The 19,871-nt window shown below is 37.2% G+C and overlaps 2 protein-coding genes across 8 annotated transcripts in view; one reads left to right on the top strand and one right to left on the bottom strand.

Annotated features, from left to right (window-relative positions):
• Nucleotides 1-259: 259 nt before the first annotated feature.
• Nucleotides 260-13,168, top strand: LOC130432685 (equilibrative nucleoside transporter 2). Its single transcript, XM_056762209.1, has 13 exons — nucleotides 260-407; nucleotides 2,361-2,411; nucleotides 2,951-3,032; nucleotides 3,444-3,589; nucleotides 4,489-4,628; nucleotides 4,941-5,075; nucleotides 8,311-8,408; nucleotides 9,085-9,163; nucleotides 9,988-10,139; nucleotides 10,217-10,319; nucleotides 10,573-10,658; nucleotides 10,998-11,197; nucleotides 11,333-13,168. Exons 1-13 carry the CDS (start codon nucleotides 358-360, stop codon nucleotides 11,442-11,444), a joined length of 1,434 nt encoding a protein of 477 aa, XP_056618187.1. The 5' UTR covers nucleotides 260-357; the 3' UTR covers nucleotides 11,445-13,168.
• A 311-nt stretch (nucleotides 13,169-13,479) lies between these two features.
• The window catches only part of LOC130432297 (multiple PDZ domain protein), a 41,526-nt gene continuing 35,134 nt past the window's right edge, over nucleotides 13,480-19,871 (bottom strand). For 6 of the 7 annotated variants that reach the window (XM_056761638.1, XM_056762101.1, XM_056762021.1 and 3 more), the window contains 18 exons: nucleotides 19,532-19,688; nucleotides 19,007-19,203; nucleotides 18,728-18,819; nucleotides 18,569-18,644; nucleotides 18,337-18,429; nucleotides 17,968-18,064; nucleotides 17,723-17,868; nucleotides 17,005-17,088; nucleotides 16,734-16,927; nucleotides 16,503-16,650; nucleotides 16,329-16,415; nucleotides 16,172-16,253; nucleotides 16,033-16,070; nucleotides 14,911-15,033; nucleotides 14,730-14,834; nucleotides 14,573-14,661; nucleotides 14,367-14,490; nucleotides 13,480-14,295 (listed from right to left, as the gene is read on the bottom strand). In XM_056761638.1, coding sequence (XP_056617616.1) covers nucleotides 14,149-14,295; nucleotides 14,367-14,490; nucleotides 14,573-14,661; nucleotides 14,730-14,834; nucleotides 14,911-15,033; nucleotides 16,033-16,070; nucleotides 16,172-16,253; nucleotides 16,329-16,415; nucleotides 16,503-16,650; nucleotides 16,734-16,927; nucleotides 17,005-17,088; nucleotides 17,723-17,868; nucleotides 17,968-18,064; nucleotides 18,337-18,429; nucleotides 18,569-18,644; nucleotides 18,728-18,819; nucleotides 19,007-19,203; nucleotides 19,532-19,688 — 2,079 coding nt within the window. In that variant the 3' untranslated portion in view covers nucleotides 13,480-14,148. The remainder of the gene's footprint in view (nucleotides 14,296-14,366; nucleotides 14,491-14,572; nucleotides 14,662-14,729; nucleotides 14,835-14,910; nucleotides 15,034-16,032; nucleotides 16,071-16,171; nucleotides 16,254-16,328; nucleotides 16,416-16,502; nucleotides 16,651-16,733; nucleotides 16,928-17,004; nucleotides 17,089-17,722; nucleotides 17,869-17,967; nucleotides 18,065-18,336; nucleotides 18,430-18,568; nucleotides 18,645-18,727; nucleotides 18,820-19,006; nucleotides 19,204-19,531; nucleotides 19,689-19,871) is intronic. The other variant, XM_056761860.1, reaches the window with a different exon arrangement.

The raw sequence follows: 19,871 nt of genomic DNA, 5'->3' as shown, positions 1-19,871 counted from the left end.
ATAACATTCTCTTATGCTGTACTCATCATGGGCATCATCTCCACACCAACACGTTCTGTCAAAAAATCACACGACTGTCTTTCCCACGATTCTGTGAAATAGTGACGAATCTTTGGTCCGAGTATGTGTTGTGAGTGCGTTTGCTTTAGTTTATCGAGGTTGGTGTCAGTAAGAAGGTCCTGGGATTCACTTTGACTGGGAAACCAAAGTCTAAACATTCCAGGAGAAACACCACTCGCTCAGACTGCCTTTCGCATTCATCCGGTTGCTATTGGCACGGAGTGCGCCATAGCAGCATAAGACATAGATTTTTCGTCTAAGATCTTGGATAATCATTCTTCCAAATATGTTCTTCTGATGAACACAGAGAAAGAAAGATATTTATACAGATTTGGAACAACTCGAGGGTGAGTAAAGGATGACAGAATTTTCATTTTTGGGTGAATTATCCCTTTAAGAATAAAACGCACACATTCAAAATCAAAAGAATGCTATTACAGGAGTGTCAATTTAGCATATAACTAAATTGTAGTATACTGTCTCATCTATTTTATACTGTAGTAAAGAATACGTTGTTGTATAGTTTACTATACTGTGCAAACTAGGGTAGTTGTTACAGACTGTACCATACTATAATATTCTGTTGAGATAACTCTATGAAGTATTGGACATATTGTAGTGTTCCTTAACATTCAGTATAGAACCAAAGTCCAAATCATGATAACAGTGACAACCAGCATGTGTGCTGCTGAACAGCTTATTTCCAAAGCTTTTCCAACTTCGCTTATTTGACTTTGTGCAGATATCCACATAAATATATGAACGTTTTTCAGATTGGTACCCTGCAGGCTTCTTAGTGGCTGGCAGATACCATTGTGTTTGCCTGTGAATTTAACGGCTATTTGCGGTGTCATTTGACTGTGGGAACAGGCTTTCGGGAGTGTCCTTGGAGGATATTTGTCAAGCTGTGGGCTGGATATCTTCACATGTGTTTGCCTGCACTCTAATGGAATTTGACCATCCTTTTCTCATAGTAAAATTGTAGTAACCTCAGTTTCTTGGTTGATTGATTACCATCCAAATTACCATAGTTTTAGATTTAATGGTTAAATAATGTTTCCTGTCATGCGAATGGTAAATCTATGATTTTAATACATACCACAATTAGGTCATTGTAGTTAAAACAGGTGCAGTCTACAGGCCGGCCACGTACAGAGTCTACTTGGAGCATGCTCCCCTGATGTGAAATATGCAGTATATAGCTTTAATAGACTATTTGGCGTGTGTTTTGAATAGTTATCTTATCTATGGAGCTTTACATGTAGCCAGGGTTTTTCCTGGCTCAAAATTAGGCGGGGTTGGTCTTGTACACATACACATAGGCCTACGGTACCTTTAAGTGGCTTAACCAAAGTGACTGAGTTTGACATATTAAAAGTTCTAATAAAATTAGATAAAAATGACAATTATTAAGTTATATAAAACATTAATTTTATTCAACCAAACCATTTTTACTAACTAACCATTAAACTAACTTTTCACCCCACAATAGCCAACTGAATCAACCAATCTTGCATTCTCTGTGGTTCACTTTGAAAGATTCAATGATCTCTTATTATTATTATATTCGCTAGTGACAGAAAAGTTCAATAGTTTAAATGAATCTGTTCAAATGAGCCATTCGTGTGCGAGTCATTCTGAACACAATGTGCGTTCATACTGGTGAACTCGCTGTGTACAGTATACGCTGATTCAACGATCCAACTGCACAGCTGAAGACATTATAGTGATGTATGTTGTGTTCATTTAAACGTAAAACAAACAGCCGTGAAACACAGGCTGTCTCGTGTTCTGCAACTCTTCTTAGCGCCTTAATGTGCTGATAACGAAATTGCGCCTCCACTGTGGTGTAATTTCGCAACTATAGTTACAAATGACAGTCTGTTAAATGCAAGCAGCATTTCTTGGGAAGACATTATTTGGGGTAGAGCCGGAGGCGGCACGACATTTGACGGAGACAACCACCTCCAATTACTCTATGCTAGAAAAACCCATGTTGCATTACTATAATTAAAGTGTTGACTTTTTTGACAAAACCCGATACAGTGTGGACAGAAAACATAAAAAATGCTTGCGGTCTATCCCTCGCACATGTGCTTTTGTGTGTGCACTCTTCATGAGGACTGTCATTGATTTGTTGTGGTGTTTTCGGGCATTGTGCCTATTTAAAGAACCCGGCCCAGATATTTTAGCAAACCAGTTGTTAGTTCACTGCAGAAAACACTCCAAACTGGGCATTTTGTGATTGATATAATGTAAAGTTTGCTTGTGTTTTCTAAATTTGTATATCTTTTGAACAGCATTCACACTGTGGATAAGATGACCACAAAAGATGACGCCCCTAAAGACCGGTATGACACTGGATTTCATTGTCGTTATTGTAAAACACAGAATTGTATATTTAGCATTAAAGACATAGTTCACCTAAAAATAAAAATTCTGTCATCATTTACTCACTCTCAGGTTGTTCTAAACCTTTAAAAATTACTTTGTTCTGCTGAACACAAAGGAAGATGTTTGGAAGAATGTAATGAACTAAACAGATATCATCCCCCATTTACTGCCATAGTAGAGAAAATAAATGCTTTGAGAGTCAATGGGGATGAAATCTGTTTGGTACTGACATTCTTTCAAATATCTTCCTTTGTGTTTAGCAAAATGAAGACATTTATACAGGTTTTGAACAATCTGAAGGTGAGTAAATTATGACAGAATTTTCATTATTGTTAGAAGTGTACCTTAAAATACTTTAAAAAGACACATATAAGTATTGCATACGAGCGATTCGATTAGATTTTCCATTGAGATGTACTTTGTTAGGAATGTTTGTGTTTTTATAGGCCGGCATCGACACTTCCTGTTTACTGTTTATCTTCTCTCTTCCATCTAGTGGCTCCCTGGTCGGGGTTATATTCTTCATCCTGGGGCTAGGAACACTGTTGCCATGGAACTTCTTCATGACCGCCTCTGTGGTAATGGAATATGAAATGTGGAAAGTTTACAGCATGAGTCAAACAGTATTTGCATGAAAGCTTCTCTGAAAATCTTTTTGGCTGTGGGCAGGAGCACAGCATTACTTATTAGAGTTAGAAATAAGAGTATTTCAGGTTTAAAGGACATTTAATTAGTCAGAGAGAAATTCTGGCATCTGTAGCCTCCGGTGCATTGATCTTTATTGATCTGAATTCAGGCCTTTATTTTTACTGCCTTACAAACAGGATTGAATAGGCATGACCTGTGTGTGGCGAATTTTTGTCTCAGATTTGTCCACACAATTTTTATTGTCTTATTTCAGTCGATAAAATGATCGGTTAATGGAATACATTATTTTAATGTTATAGTGGATTGTTGGATTATAAAGTCCTGAATTTGCTTTTCCACAGTATTTCAATAACAGATTGAACACCACTGAATGGAAGAACGGGACGGTAACAGACAGGAAGGAGTATTATTTTAACAACTGGATGACTCTGCTTTCCCAGCTGCCTTTGCTTCTGTTCACTTTCCTGAACTCTTTCCTCTACCAGCGGTGAGGTCGTTTTTGTAATGACAACTTGTCTAGTTTTTGATTTATGAAGTCACAGGAGTGTACTTAGGGTGTTTTCATATATGTCATGTTTGGTCCAATTAAAACAAACTCTGGTGCGATTGCTCTGTTAGTGCAGTTTATTTGTGCAAGTGTGAACGCTGCCATCCATTCCTTTGTGCACTGAACAAGTGGACCAAGACCGTCGAACCGTTGAAAGTGGGTCTTGGTCCACTTTAAAACAAACTCTAGTGCGGTTCTTTTGAAATATGAATGCAATGCAGACTAAAGGCATCGCACCGAACCAAAACCAGGAAGTGACAACAATGCACGACCCTATTTTATTATGACCCGAAGGCATTTGTAAATCTTACAAAATTACACATAATAAAATAAAACTCAAAGGTCTCACAACAGACTACCAAAATAAAAAGGTTAGTTTAAGGAGTAGGTAAGGATTGCCTACACAGCCTTTACATTTATTTTGCCCTGTTCTGTTGTTTAACAAAGAATACAAATAGTGGAACATTTTTTATAACTCGTTTCTTTTGTTTATAAATTTATTAGAGTAAATTGTCGAAGGGGCAACTAAAGGACCTTTTATTATTTTAGCTGTGTTCCTTGTTTTTCCTGCACATTTACAAATAAAGACAAAAAACACAGAATTTATCAACATTGTGTTAGTTTTAGCAAGTCCTTTGTTGCTTTTATAAAACCGCAACGATGTAATAAATTGTTGTTTAAAGTAAAACCATAAATTGTTATTTTAAGAGAATACAGCCGCTCATATTTGGTTCATTTTGTTAGTCATTTTTTTGTGTCATAGCTTAGTCTATTGTGGATTGCATCATGAATTTTACAAATTCAAACATTTACTGAAACCAGTAGTTTTGTCTTTCTAGAATCTCAGAGAAGATAAGGATTGCAGGGAGTTTAATCTTCATCCTCATCTTCTTCATTTTCACTGCTGCCCTGGTGAAGGTTCCTATGGAAGAGGATAGGTTCTTCTCCATCACAATGGCAACCATATGGTTCATCAACTGTGAGTGGCCTGAATTGTTTTTCATCATTTATTTTCTGACAAAAGTTATCTAAAGACATCTGCTTCTTTTGTAGCGTGCAAGCTTCAAGAGCACTGAGAATGGTCTGGTATTGTTTATCCTGCTTAACTCGCTTTACCAACAGACTGTCTGGATTAAAAGATTTCAACTTTACAAAACCTGAAATGAAAGTGAACCAGGAGGCGAAGTGATGTCATTTGGAGCAAAAGAGGACCTGAACTGACTGAATTTGTACTGTGTGTGTCCTCCGTTGATGTTGTAGTCATCAGGATCTTTTTATCTTCCTCTTGTAGCGTTTGGGGCAATGCTGCAGGGAAGTTCATTTGGTCTGGTGGGTTTGTTGCCACGGAAGTACAGCGCTGTGTTTATGAGCGGACAGGGGCTCGCAGGCACATTCGCTGCTCTCGCAATGATTTTCGCCATAGCAAGTAAGAAAAACACACATGTGCGACTGATTATTGATCTGCCAACAGAACAGTTAAACATGTTTGTTGTTCTGTATGAATCTGCTTCACTCTATGAATCTAAGCTGCTGTTTACATGAATAATTTCATGAATTGGCATTGTTGAATGAATGAATCTGCTACGTTTTGAATGAATGAAGCTGCTGAGTTGTTTTATTAATCTGCATTAATGTGTGATTTAATCTGTGTTTTGTACGAATGAAACTGCTCCGTTGCTGTACAAATTAATCTGCTGTGTTGCTTTACGAATGAATCTGATGCAGTGTTTTATGAATCTGTGACCTATTCTGTGTTTTGTACAAAATAATCTGTGCTGTTATACGAATGAATCTTCTGGGGTGTTGTACGAATGAATCTGCTGCGTTGCTGTACGGATGAATCTGCTGCATTGTTGTAAAAATGAATATGCTGCAATGCTTTACCAATTAATTTGTACTTTTGTACAAATGAATTTGCTTTGGTATTGGACAAATTAATCTGCTGCGTTGCTTTACGAATGAAACTGCTGCGGTGTTGTACGACTGAATCTGCTGCGTTGCTTTACGAATGAAACTGCTGCGGTGTTGTACGACTGAATCTGTTGCGTTGCTTTACGATAGAAACTGCTGCGGTGTTGTACGACTGAATCTGCTGCGTTGCTTTACGAATGAAACTGCTGCGGTGTTGTACGACTGAATCTGCTGCGTTGCTTTACGAATGAAACTGCTGCGGTGTTGTACGACTGAATCTGTTGCGTTGCTTTACGAATGAAACTGCTGCGGTGTTGTACGACTGAATCTGCTGCGTTGCTTTACGAATGAAACTGCTGCGGTGTTGTACGACTGAATCTGCTGCGTTGCTTTACGAATGAAACTGCTGCGGTGTTGTACGACTGAATCTGCTGCGTTGCTTTACGAATGAAACTGCTGCGGTGTTGTACGACTGAATCTGCTGCGTTGCTTTACGAATGAAACTGCTGCGGTGTTGTACGACTGAATCTGTTGGGTTGCTTTACGAATGAAACTGCTGCGGTGTTGTACGACTGAATCTGCTGCGTTGCATTACAAATGAAACTGCTGCGGTGTTGTACGACTGAATCTGCTGCGTTGCTTTACGAATGAAACTGCTGCGGTGTTGTACGACTGAATCTGCTGCGTTGCTAGAGGTCGACCAATATGCATTTTTCAGGGCGATATCAATTATTACAAGTCAAGTAGACCGATAATCAATTTTTTGAACAGATATATATGTCTGGTGTAATTTTTTTTAAATTATTATCAAAATTAATAACAATACAGGCTCTGTAACATTTTAAACATTTTGAATCCTGACTCTGAGAAATATTAATTATAACATAGTCGCCAAGACAGGCATTTTAAGTATACCCGTGTGTGTATCTGAACATTTACGTGTAATAAATAAATTATAAAAATAACTAAATCTGACACGTGTTGCGAGGCAGCTTGAGAGACCGAGGCTGTGTGCATGAGAGCGGACTGACGGAAGACAGATTATCGACGTGGATGAAGCGCACAGAAAAACCCTGGGGTTATACTCCTTTGGTGTCAATTGAAAAATAAATTGTAACCATAACTAGCAGCAGAGTAGAGTTATGTTTTCCCACGGCACTCACTCTCTACATCAGAGCTAAATAGGGCATTTCAAAATTAAATTACCTTATCAGCAATTTGGCTTTCAAAATGATCAATGTCGATAATCTACAAAATGCTTCATATCGACGTCGATAATCGGCCAGTTCCAGACTCGTTCGACCCCTACTCTACGCCAGCGCGTCACATTTGCTTATATCACATATGCAATAAAGCGTATTATTTTCCTTCACAATTGCCGGTAACGCGGCAAACTTAATGCGTGACTGCTATACCCCGAAACTCATTCCAAAGGCAAGCACTAACGTTTTTATATGCCAATGTTAATTTATCTGCTAACATGCGCTGCTGCTTTACGTGATATACAAAATAACGTTAGGGATAAGATTCCAGCGCTGTTTGTGATGAAGTGAGTCTAAAAAATCTAACCAAGTTTGTGATTTGCATGATTGAAGAAATGTAATACAGTTTATGTAATATGTATTTTTGAAAGATATTTCTCATCCATTACCATCTCAAGCAAAGAGAGTTCAGCTTCAAAGAGACACGAGCCAATAGCCTTTGAATGGGAGCTCTGTTGGAGCGTTTCATTGGATGACTGAACACGCCCCTTCACTGAACGAAAGAGTAAATTGTGTCAAAACGTAACTGAATGAATAGGTATATATCGTTCATGGTCTAATATTCTCTGTGTTTCAACAATGCATATCCAGGAGTTACTGAACTTTTCAGAAAAAGAAAAGTATTGACCTGGTTTTATTTAATTCTAAGGTCAAGTAAATTACGTCAAAACAGTTACATTTTTGAATGGACAAATTTGTTAAACCAGATAGATTTTAGTAGACTTAATAAAATGTAGATTTTGTCCAGTAATACTAGACTAAAACTGAAATGATGGGGATGACTAAACTATGACTAAACTAAATTATATTTTACTCCAAAGACCATGACTAAAACTAAATGAAAATTTGTTGTCAAACTTGACAATGAACTTAAAGAATTTGAACAGGCTTAACTGAAATTAGAATTAAGTTTTATATGCAACAAAAAAAGTTACTGAAATTGGTTATATTTTGAAAATAAATGTTGAATTTCAGTTCCATTAATTTATTTTCTTCAAAATATCGAGATGTGTATGTTATCGTAAACCCAACATGGAGATATGTTCCGAATCGTGAGCCGAGTGTATCGTTACACCCCTACTGCATTGTTACATGAATGAATCTGTGCTGCTGAATGAATGAAACTGTGTTTCTGTATGAATTTACATTACTGTGTGAATGAATCTGTTGTTGTACGAACGAATCTGTGTTTTTAACACATGCGTCTGTGCTGTTGTATAAATGGATCCAACATATTTCTTGAATCTTTTTTTCTGAATGAATCTGCGTTATTGCCTGAATGAATAATTGCATGAATCAGCATTACTGAATGAGTTAAATATGAATAAGCTTCGTAGTGTGAATGGGTAATTACTTGAATTTGCGCTCAATATAAATCCGTGCAATTTAATAAATTCATAATTCCATAAATTAGCATAATGGCATTACTGTATAATTTAGCATTCTATATGAATCCGTATTAATATATGAATCTATTGTTGTGAACAGGTGAAGCTGATAGTGAATCTGCAGCTCTTGGGTATTTCATCACTCCGTGTGTTGGGACTCTCATCACCCTCATCAGTTACATGCTGTTACCCAAACTGGCAAGTGTATATTTGTCCAATTAACTAACTGAGGTCAGAAATTTGACAGAGCTTTTCTTTCAGGACATCCTGGAGGGGGGTGTTGGTTTGCTTTTTGTAATTTGTGTTATCTCGGAAATGATGAATGTCAGCTTAACCCATTAAAGAAGAACAATGTGTTTCTCTGTGTCAGCCCCGCTTCAGCTGTTTATTACAGCAGTCTGTGCTTAGGGCAGACAACACTGGAGCTCTTTCATGAAACACAAGCAGAACCAACGTCGGTGTAAATGCGTATTTGTATAATGAAACGATTGACCTAAGAACTTCCAGGACATTTCATCAATAAATGTTTTAAACTAACTGTAGCTTAACAATATTGACCTTACATTCCTTCTGAGTCCGGTGATTTCATCCACCACTAACATCTCACAGAGCCTGATGCAAAACCATGACAACTTGAATGAAGTTTAACTGAACCCAACAAATATGTGAAGACAGATTAAAGAACAAACACTACAGTATGATTTATGTGTATAGCGTTAAGAGCTTTACTCATGAAATATAAGTTGGTTATAACTTAATTGTATATTGCAATTGAGCAGTTAAGCGTGTATAGCAGTAATATGTGATCGTGATCTGCATCGTTCCTTTAGTCAGCTGAAACTAAGATGAATCTTTGACATTTGTTTGTGTGCAGGAGTTTGCTCAGTTTTACTTGGACAGGTGTAAACACAAAAGTTATCAGCCTGCGACGACCAGACAGTTCCTGTCTACAGGTAACACTTTATTACTCTTTCACATTTCACTTGTCCCTTCATTTCTACATCAGTCATGTGAAAGGTTAGGACATGGTTTTCAGTAACAGGACATAACAAAACATCCTCTGGTCCCTGGTAGGCCTTAAAGTGATAGTTCACCCTAAAATGAAATGTGTGGATTATTTCCTCGCCCTCAGGCCATCGCAGATGTAGGTGACATTTTTTTCTTGAATAGAACAAGATTTTAAGGTCAATCCGCAGCCCTCTGTGCTTCTTATAATGGATGTAATAGGGGTCCATGGGGTCAAGAGTTCTAAAGTAAATAATAATTACAATGTGTAATATGTCATGTGTTGTTCCTTTGAGGTTGTTCATCATTTTAAGGCCTCCTATGGACCAGATTTTTTGTTATGTCCTGATGATGAAACTTCAACAGGGTGTCCTAACTTTGTCATGTGACTGTATGTATATTTATACCAATATAAAGTTGTGCTCACAAGTGTACATTGCTTTGAAATGTATTTTCATATAGCACAAGTGTATTCAGGTGCTCAATAAGACACGTCATAGTTAGAATAATCAAATTGTTTCTTAATGTCGCAACTAAGCCCTGCGTAGGATTTTATTGATATACATTTGTTTTAGAATTGTTATAAAAAGTATTAATATGAATATGATGATGTAATAAAAAGTGGTAGTTTAAATTTGATTGGTTTAAAAACACAATGAATGTAGCAAAAACGTTATATACAATCTGTCGGCTCAGGGAAGGCCCTGCAACCTTGTTTCTGTAGCTGAACAATAATTCAGGATTTCACGCGAGGATCATTCTGTTCCTCCAGAGGTGGTGGAGGGTTCTGGGAAGGCGGACAGTCCTTCTAACGGAGACGTTAGCGGTGCGATTGAGGAGGAGAGCGGCAAACAGGCTTTCCTCGACCTGCAGATGGAGAACACATCCTCACAGAAGAGCTCCATCCTTAAAGTCTTTAAAAAGGTATTTTACATGTCAATAACAGTACCATAAAGTGTTTACAGTGAATGACTGTGACTAACTGTTTTCTTTCTTTGCAGATCTGGGTTATGGCATTCTGTGTGACATTTGTATTCACAGTAACACTTTCAGTTTTCCCGGCGGTCACGGTGGACGTAAAGACCGTTTATGGAGGAAAATGGGGTATGAGGCACATGCACACAGCTACTCTAACATGTTCTGCACTTGATTGGTAAATACAAACCTGATGACATTAGAGTTGAATGTTGTTTTTAAACTTTATTAAATGAGACTTGTTCCTCAGTATCGTTATAAAATTATTTTGACAACTTGCATTTTGGTCGCTAAAATGCTGGACACCAGTTCTGAATACTTGCACCGTTTTTATGCGAAAGAGAGGATACAAATGTAATTTCTGCTCTTTGCTCTCTTTCAGAAAAATACTTTATTCCTGTTTGTTGTTTTCTCCTCTTTAACACGATGGATTGGTTTGGCAGAACGGTCACAACATGGCTTCAGTGGGTGAGTGTTTTATTTTCGGTTTGATTTCCACTCTAATCCAAAATGAACAGTAAATGTTTATAAGAAAAAGATTGTTGTTGCTTTCGATCTGTCATCCTTGATTGTTGATGGCGATCTTGCTTCAAAAACTTTGATGACTTTTTTATGTGGTCATATTTATTGCATTTGTTGTAAATTTGTGAAATTGATCAGAGATTTAATTACAGATCTTGATGCAATTGTTTGCACTGGCTTTGAATGTTATCGTGGCTTATTTTACAAGTAACTCCTGCTCTTCATATGTGATGATTTCAAAGCAGATGTGTCTGACGCTTCTCTCATGTCTGATGTTTTCTACAGCCTGGTAAAGACAGCCGGTGGTTCCCGGCTCTTGTTGTTTCTCGGTTAATCTTCGTTCCTCTGCTGATGATGTGTAACGTTCAGGAGAGAAGCTTTCTGCCTGTGCTCTTCTCAAACGATCTGGTGTTTGCTGCTTTAATGCTGCTGTTCTCTGTGTCCAGCGGATACTTTGTGTGTCTGTCCATGACCTACGCACCACAGTGAGTACACAAATGTTTTGGTGAACTATAACAACCCTACTTGAGATGTCTTGTACTTTCTTTCATGACTTAATCACAAAGACACACTGAACCATACACACTGACATTTAAATACTGATGAATTTTCTCTTTAAGACTGGTGGATCCTAAAGACGGCGAGACGGCCGGCGCCTTAATGACGTTCTTTCTCGCATTGGGTTTGTCCCTAGGAGCGGCGTTCTCATTTCTTCTGCGCTTCCTGGTGTGACGGAAAACACACAATCATATTTGATACTAAATATTCAAGCCATTCTTGGCAATGTCTGTAGTAATGCCGGGGAAATCTGTTCTTGTGTCATTCATCATGTTTATTTGGCAGCTTAAAACAATCAGCACAACATCATTGTGTTTGGTTGAAGGGACCTTAAAAATATCAACACAAAAACTGCAGACATTTCAAAGGCATTATAATGAAAGGGACCGCTCACAAATCATAAATCTAACAATGAACTATATTTTGAATATTATATTATGTATTAGACATTATAATTACATGATTTGAATGTAGAAGCGCAGCTGTAGGTCTGAAGTTCTGCTTGTATTCAGGACAATGGAGGGATTGCAAGGGTCATTAAGCCAGTAGAAAGAACTGGTGTATTATTATAACTTTACTTGGGTTTTATAATATGAGGGAATGTTTTTAGCGTAATGGAATTTAGTGCCTTAGATTTGAACGTTAGTAGCATAGCATTTATAATATTTATTTTATACTTGGCACTTTTCCAAATATGTACAGGTGCAGAAAAGCAGAAAAAGGGATTTCCATAAGCATCTATGGCCAGGTGTTAATAATGGTTGATGGAATGCCGCAGTCACACTAGACTTTTTCATTCCATTGACTTCCATTAATACACATACAAATGCAGTAGACTGGAAATGCATGGGCATACAAAAAATTTGGCATTTCATTGTCTTCCGACGGTCATGTTTGGTGAATTTGTGTCACGTGGATTGTGGATTGACCAGTAGGAGATCGATACAGCACAGCGTGACCTTTTCAGTTGGATCAAATTCTCATAATAATAATAATAATATCACAAAATATCACAACAGTGCAAATATAAAAGTATCCATGATGTGTTAAAAAACTTGATCAACCTTTCGGTTTTTATTGTGTTATTGCCAGTATATGTAGGGCTCTAGAAATGTTGCTTATTGAAAGTCTGGTGTGACTTGGGCATAAGAGATCAGTTGGCTTTGGGGAAAATCAGGTCTACAGTATTCCACGTTGTAAATGTTTGAACTTTCAATAGCGTTATAAATCACATCAGAAAGGCTTTTAATGGCCAAGAACATACATCTTACGCAAATACGTGAACATAGACGTGCGTAATGTGCGACTCACTGCATATTTTCATTCGTTTATGAATACTCATGTTATGCAAACATGAAATTACATTCCTGCATACAGTATGCTGTGTGCAATCATTCAATCCCATAATCAATCTCAATAAATGAACAACCGTGAAAACCAATTCAAAACGAGGTTAAACCAAATGAATTCATGCATCTTGGTAGATATTGGCAGCTACAAACAGTGACAATTCAGGGCTTTAATTCACTTTGTTTCCACTCCCTCTTTCAAGTGGACTTTATTAGTGGATAAACATAAGAAATGATAAACAATTTCAGACACGACATATGTTTATAAAGTTACAGTACTAAGACAATAGAAGCTTAAGTGTTTTTAAATGTAGTTGTTTAATTTATAGTTATAGTTACACAGCTATTCAGGTTGTTTAGATTCAAGTTTGTTTGTATTTGATGGTACAAATCTTTAAAAGGGAAGAGATCTTTATGAATGATTGCAGAGTGGAGACAAATAGGGAACATCCCAGCATAGTTTTGACTGGTACTTTATGATTTGGTACAACTTTACTATTTTAAAACCATGTGCAATTATTGCTTTTTTAATAAAATAATATATTTTGATCATTTCTGTGTTTATTGTGAGTTTCGGCACATTCAAAATAATAATAACTGTAGTACTGCATTTGTTAAAGATTAAAGACCTTAGCAAAGTACACACCATAGTTGCAATGATGCAGAAAAACAATGTTATTGAGGTTTCATTTTTTTCAGCCGCTGAACAGTAAACCAATGAATGCATTTGAATAAATGCATTAAAATGCTGCATGGCGCAAGCTTAAGATATGTAATGTTATCGTCTGTTTGTGTAAGTGGGCCTGTACAGTAAAACATTTGAGTCAATAAAGACATTAGAGAACATTCTTAAGGTCACTTTCAGTCTTTTATTTGTAGTGAATACTATATCAGAAATGTGCAGTAACATGTTTGACAAAACAGTGGAATATATAAACACTATATATAAGCACTAAAGTGTTTAAGGATCATATTCTTCAACATTATTTTCATATATATCAGCACATTATAAATCTTACAATTGTAACCTTCATTTCCACTTCAATCAGTTGTTCCTCATTAAATGTCCATTTTAAGAAACATACTAAAATATTTTCATTTAAATCAGATCCAGTCTTCATAATAAGAATTGGTAAATTGAATAATTCACCCCTAAAAATAAAATTCAGTCCATGTCCTTCTAAACCCGTATGACTGTCTTCCATCAAACACAAAGAAGTTAAGCCCCCCCCCCAAAATAATGAAAAAAGCACAAGAATGAAGCAACACTAGTTTGACTTGTACAAAGTCCATCAACCTCGAAAATCTCATTTGTGTGTTTTGAAAACGAGATAAAGGTTTGCTATTATTGACGTATTGTTTTTTTTTACATGTCCTATAGTTACTGCTAACAGATCTCTATGAAGAGATGAGATTTCATGACTGTTTGGTGCAGTTTGTACACATACTGCAAGTCTTCATAACATGTGAGAAACATTGACATGTAATCCAGTGTTAAAATCATCTATCAGAAGCATTACAATGTGTGTTTATGACAGCACGGTGAGCGTGACGGTTCCTTTGGTTTTCTTCAGAATGCCGACAGCCTCCTCGTGCGTGACGCCCTCTAAACTCTGACCGTTAACTGCGACGATCTGATCTCCACGCTTGAGCCGCCCGTCCTCTGACGCTGCCCCCTACACACACACATATGAGTTTATATAGAAGCATACAGATGCGAATATCTGAGAATTTAAACTGATGTTACCTTGCTGAAAACCGTTTTCACGTAGATCGGCAAGTCACCGTGTGGGCTGCCGAAACCCCCGACAATACTGAAGCCCAAGCCATCGGGTCCTCTCTCCAAACTGATGTTCTTACACTGCGGCGGGCTGAAAGAAACACACAACCAGACATTAAACAGCGATTCATGATACCTTTAAATGGTACTAATGTAATTTTGTGTGCACGGACCCGAGGTCATCATGGAAAATGCTGCTGGCTGTAAGTCCTGCCGTCTGCTCCGGTGAAGGACCCGTCACTGTCGTATCACCAGAAACAACCTACAGACACAAAACCTTTTTCATGAGTGAGCAGAGAACATTAACACGTGTGTAGCGTGTGTGTGTACCTGTAGCTGTATGAGGCCTGTTGTGTTCTTCAGGAGTGAAACGGCCTGATTGTGAGTCATTCCCTCTGTACTGTTTCCACAGATACCCACCATTCTGTCTCCAACCTAACACACACAACAGATTCAGACCTACTGCTGGGTCCAGACATATTTAATTATAGCATTAATGTTACCAAAGTACCTGAAGTTTCTGTGTCTGTGCTGCCAGGCCGCTGGGATTCATCAGGGCGAGGAAAATGGGCACGTTCCCTAGAGGACTGCCCACACCTCCAGCTATACTGATGCCCAGAGAATCAGACGGACCCTGATACAAACACACAAACAAACATCACACAACAGACCTGTTTACAATGAGGAATAATACTACAAACATCACAAATTTATGTTTGTTGTCTAAAGGAAACTAGTTATGTTTTACATAGTGATAGCAATTTATTTGCAAATATATATACAGCATATAAAACAATATTTCTTTATTTAAGCAACAGGACATGTGATATCTGAAGTGATCTATTACTACACATTTTTAGATCATTTTTTCAGATATTTCGTATTTTCGTCTTTTTACTGTCTCGGTTCATTTTCTAACCTGCTTTTATGTTCAAATTTTCTGTAATGGTGCTTTGCAACAATGCACATTGCAAAAACATTCTAGAAAAAAAACTGTTTTAAATAGTGTTTAAACTAGGGCTGTCAAACGTTTAATCGTGATTATCGCATCCAGAATTAAAGTTTTACATAATAGACGTCTGTGTTCTGTTCATATAAACACATACATGTATACATATTTGTGAAATTTTTAATATGTCTTTGTTTATATTTACTTATAAAAACATAACATTTATATGTAATTTAAATAATATGTTTCTTAAATAAATACATGTTTGTGTATGTTTTTATATATTCAAAATGAATATGCAAAGTACAAAGAGATATATTATGTAAAAAGAGACTTTTATTATGGATGCGATAATCACAATTGATTGTTTGACAGCTGTAGTTTAAAGAAATAATTTTTTTTTGATTCAAATGTAATTATGTAAACATCCTCAAAACAAGATATATTTACGAGATACCAGAAATAACAAGCATTTATGTCTGGATTTCACAGATATGAAAAAAATTTTATGATGTTCTCCTTGAAAAAGAAAGCTGTTTGCCAGCAAAAAATCACTTCATTGCTCGTTTATTATTCTTGTTTTACGTAGAAAGAAAATTATTTCTTAGATTTCCCCGAAAGCAAAACAAATTATTGTATCAATAAATGTTTTTAAATTTAATAACATACTAAAATTTGAGTCACCTTTGTAAATTCAACTGTCCTGACTTCTTGGTCCACTGCTGCCAGGAAAGAAGGTGAAAAAATAAAATAAAAATGAACATCAGGATGAAATTTTAAAGCGTTTGTGAAACTATCATACTACACATCATTGTGTTCTTACGTTCATGAGTTTCCTGTGAGTCTCCCTGTAAAGCTGCACAGCTGGAATATGAAGTAACTTTACAGTTGACCGTCTCACTGACCTGCACTCATAAACACAGAGACTTTACACACATGTGATCAGAAACACAGGCGAAATAATCAGAACACGCTCTGACCTGACTGCTGTGAGAGAGACGCCGCTGGGAGTGGATCGGTCCCGACTTAAAACGACCCACCTCCATTCTTATTGGTCCAGAACAACTCTGATAACACAAAACAACATCTATATGAAATACGTTTTTAATTGTAAAAGATAATATACATTTGTATGAAATGTTTGTAACATTCACCTTGAGGAGCGCAGCTACATACTCCTGCGTGGCACAGCGGACATCTTCTCTGTTAACAGTCAGGATCTGATCTCCCTGCATCAGATGTCCATCACTCTCCACGACTCCGCCCTTCACAATGTCTGATACAAAGACTCCTGTGTCATTCCTGAGAGCAAAACAACTGTCAGTTCATCATGATTAATGTTGCAATAATCTCACATAGTAAATGATGAACTGTAGGATGTGTACCGTCTGCCAACGATGCTGAGGCCGAGACTGTGACCAGGTTTCTTCTGAAACTCAACAGTCAGCGTGTCCCACAGTTCCTCCTCTTTATACTGGCCTTCATCTCTGAAGATGGTCAGCTGAACATACTGTGGGGTCTGTCGCAGAACGTTGATAGCCTCATCGTGGGTCGCCACGCGCAAGTCTATACCGTTAACCTGCCAGGCATGATAGAGATGGTGAAGATAAAAGTGCAAAACTAAAAGAAAGTTTTTTGGGGTAAAATTAAATTCACCTCCAGGATCTGATCTCCTGCCCAAAGTCGACCGTCTTTAGATGCAGCGCCCTCCTCATACACCTCGTGTATTATTATCACCCCCTGAACACAAAGAGCAACGCACAGATTCAATGTGTTGTTATTGTTATCTAAAACTAATAAAACATTTCTCTTTAAAAATCTTATAATAAATAGGACTAAATACTGTATAATGATAAACTTTGAAACGAAAATCAGAAATTTTGCTTTTGAAATAAGTTTTAGTTGAGGCAATAAAATGATTAACTACAAATGAATAGACTAAAAATAAGGTAATTAGGAAATGAAAATTATACATATAGCAATTAAAAAAATAAATATTATTCACAAAATGACAAAAGCACATAACACTATTGCTAAAAAAAGAACACTACCTAAAAATTAAAAAGAAAAAAAGAAATGTAAAAAGAAAAAGAAATAAGCAAATGTTGCAATAGGTTACAAACAAATAAAAACTTAAAATAAACTAAAATGGAATTAAAATAAACTTCCTGAGCAATTAATAATTAATAATGAATACTAAGTAAATTGAAATTAATAAATGAATAAAGGAAATCAAAAATAAAAGAAATTTCAAAATAATAATAAAACAACTATAAATACATAAATATATAACAATAATTTGCTTTACTCTCATCAATACGACTATTCTGTATAGCCAGAGGTAAACAGTCTACAAAGTGTCTAATTTATTTACCAGTAAAGTGTCACAGCCGCCCACAATGCTGAGCCCCAGTCCTGCCGTGCCCTTACAGATCTCTATGGTGGTCTCACAGCCGGGGATTATGGGACACGTCACCGGATCAGAAGCCAAGGTTGCCGGTGTGGAACATCTGCTGGAACCTGTGACCATGATCACCATGACAACAAGGATTCAATTCTTCATAAACAAAACTCATATTGAGTTTCTGACAGTAACTCCCAGACCCCACCTTTACTTACTGCTGATTGGCTCTGTCTCAGATGATAAAGATGCAAGAGTCGGGCTGGGGGTGATTCTTGGACTTGGTCCTGTGGACATCTGATTGGATGATGAGGCCTAGGAAGTGAAGCCAAATGCAGATTCAGGTCAGTTTTATACAGTTTTAGGACTTATAATAAAAGTGAAAAAGCTTTTCATATAGCTGCCCAACCCTTCACTTATTTGTATTATTTAAAATTTCACCATAGTTAACAAATATTGTTAGAAGAGATTTGTCAGGAATAGGGATATCCACATATTTGCACATACTGCAAATTGTAAAGCCTGTGTGTCAATTATTCGTCATTTTCTAAATAAATGTGAGTGTAAATGTTGGGTGTCATTCGTACCCTTGCTGGTGGTCCATTATCTTCTTCATTCTCAATGATCCATGCAGTTTTGCTGTCGTTCTCCTTCAGGACAACACCCACCTCTCCATCCTCCTGTCATCCATAAATGAGAGGAAGCAGGATTTATAAGACAATTTTGCAAGGATGTGGGGGAAAAAATAGTTTTTAAAACATAATATTTGAAATTAGCCAATCTTAAATGTGTGGTTTCATCTCACACGTGTGTGTTTACCTCTGTGTTTATATCCAGTGAGTCTCCAAACTCCTTCATGGGCCCCACAGCCATCTGACTCAAAGCATCTCTGTTCCTGAAGCACAAACACACTCCGGCTTTAATAACATGCCTTCATATCGATCCCTTCATTCTGAAACTGTGCCTCTTATGACATACCGGATGAAGATGATCTTGACCTTTGAGGGGGTTCTTTTGATGATGTCAGAGGCGTTTTGATGACTGCGGCCGTATAGCACCTGACCGTTTATCTGTGATGATGAGACAGAATGGTTTGATATGTCAAAAAATGAAGGGCGTGTTTGAAACACAACATACATAGTTAAAGTAGTTTTATACATTTAAATAGTTTAAATAAATTCCCTGATATAATATCAGTGCTGAGAAAGTTCATTGGAAAAATTGCAACTAAACGATTGCATTTTTTTACATGCTCACCTCCAGCAGTTCGTCTCCCACCACAATGCATTGGTCTCGACCAGCAGCGCCGCTGGGATCGATGCCCACCACAAACACACTCATGCGTGAGCGGTCCCGGTTCCCCGCCAAACTCAAACCCAGACCCGCTCTGCCCTTTTCCAGCTCCTTCATGTGTAGTTGACCCGGCAAACTACCATACCGCTCTATTATCATCTCTTCTCACACACAGACACACACACACATTAGAGAAACTTTAACTCAACCTGTGACATTTGTGGGTGTTTACTGCCACCTGCAGGTTGAGATTATAGATTACACTAGTAAATAATACCACTTCCTTTTTATTTCTCTTAATCCGATCACTAGTAAAAGTGAAAAAGCCCGAAAATAAAAAATAAGACAATCACATTCAGATTGACACTGTGGTGACTAAATGATGACAAATTTGCACTATCGCTTTACATGTATTCCTGAATCAATGTAAGTGTTATTCTCGCTCCCTCTGATGGCTACTGTGTGTTATAGCATACATGCAAGACTCACTCCAGCTGTAACCGTACTCATCCTCCTCATCAGAAGCATCAGGATGAAGAGTGGTCCGGTCAAGAATCTCAGGCAGAGCATCTGTGTCTGTCTCCCCGACGTGTGGAACAACGGGCAACGAGAGGACAGGTGATGTTTTTCCAGCCTCACGATTCAACTGTTATCATAATATACATTAATACTGCTCTTGAATATAAAACATGTTCAATATTAATATCTTGACGATTGATGATGTCTTATCAGCACTCCATCTGTCTGCAGTTCAGCATCAAGTGTCAAACCATGCTGTCGTTTAAATAACAGTTCTCCAAACTTATTACAGTTTATTTAAACTTAAAGT

The sequence above is a fragment of the Triplophysa dalaica genome, chromosome 1 (assembly GCF_015846415.1).
Source record: "Triplophysa dalaica isolate WHDGS20190420 chromosome 1, ASM1584641v1, whole genome shotgun sequence".
Taxonomy (NCBI): Eukaryota; Metazoa; Chordata; class Actinopteri; order Cypriniformes; family Nemacheilidae; genus Triplophysa; species Triplophysa dalaica.
This window is presented reverse-complemented; position numbering and strand designations above follow the sequence as displayed.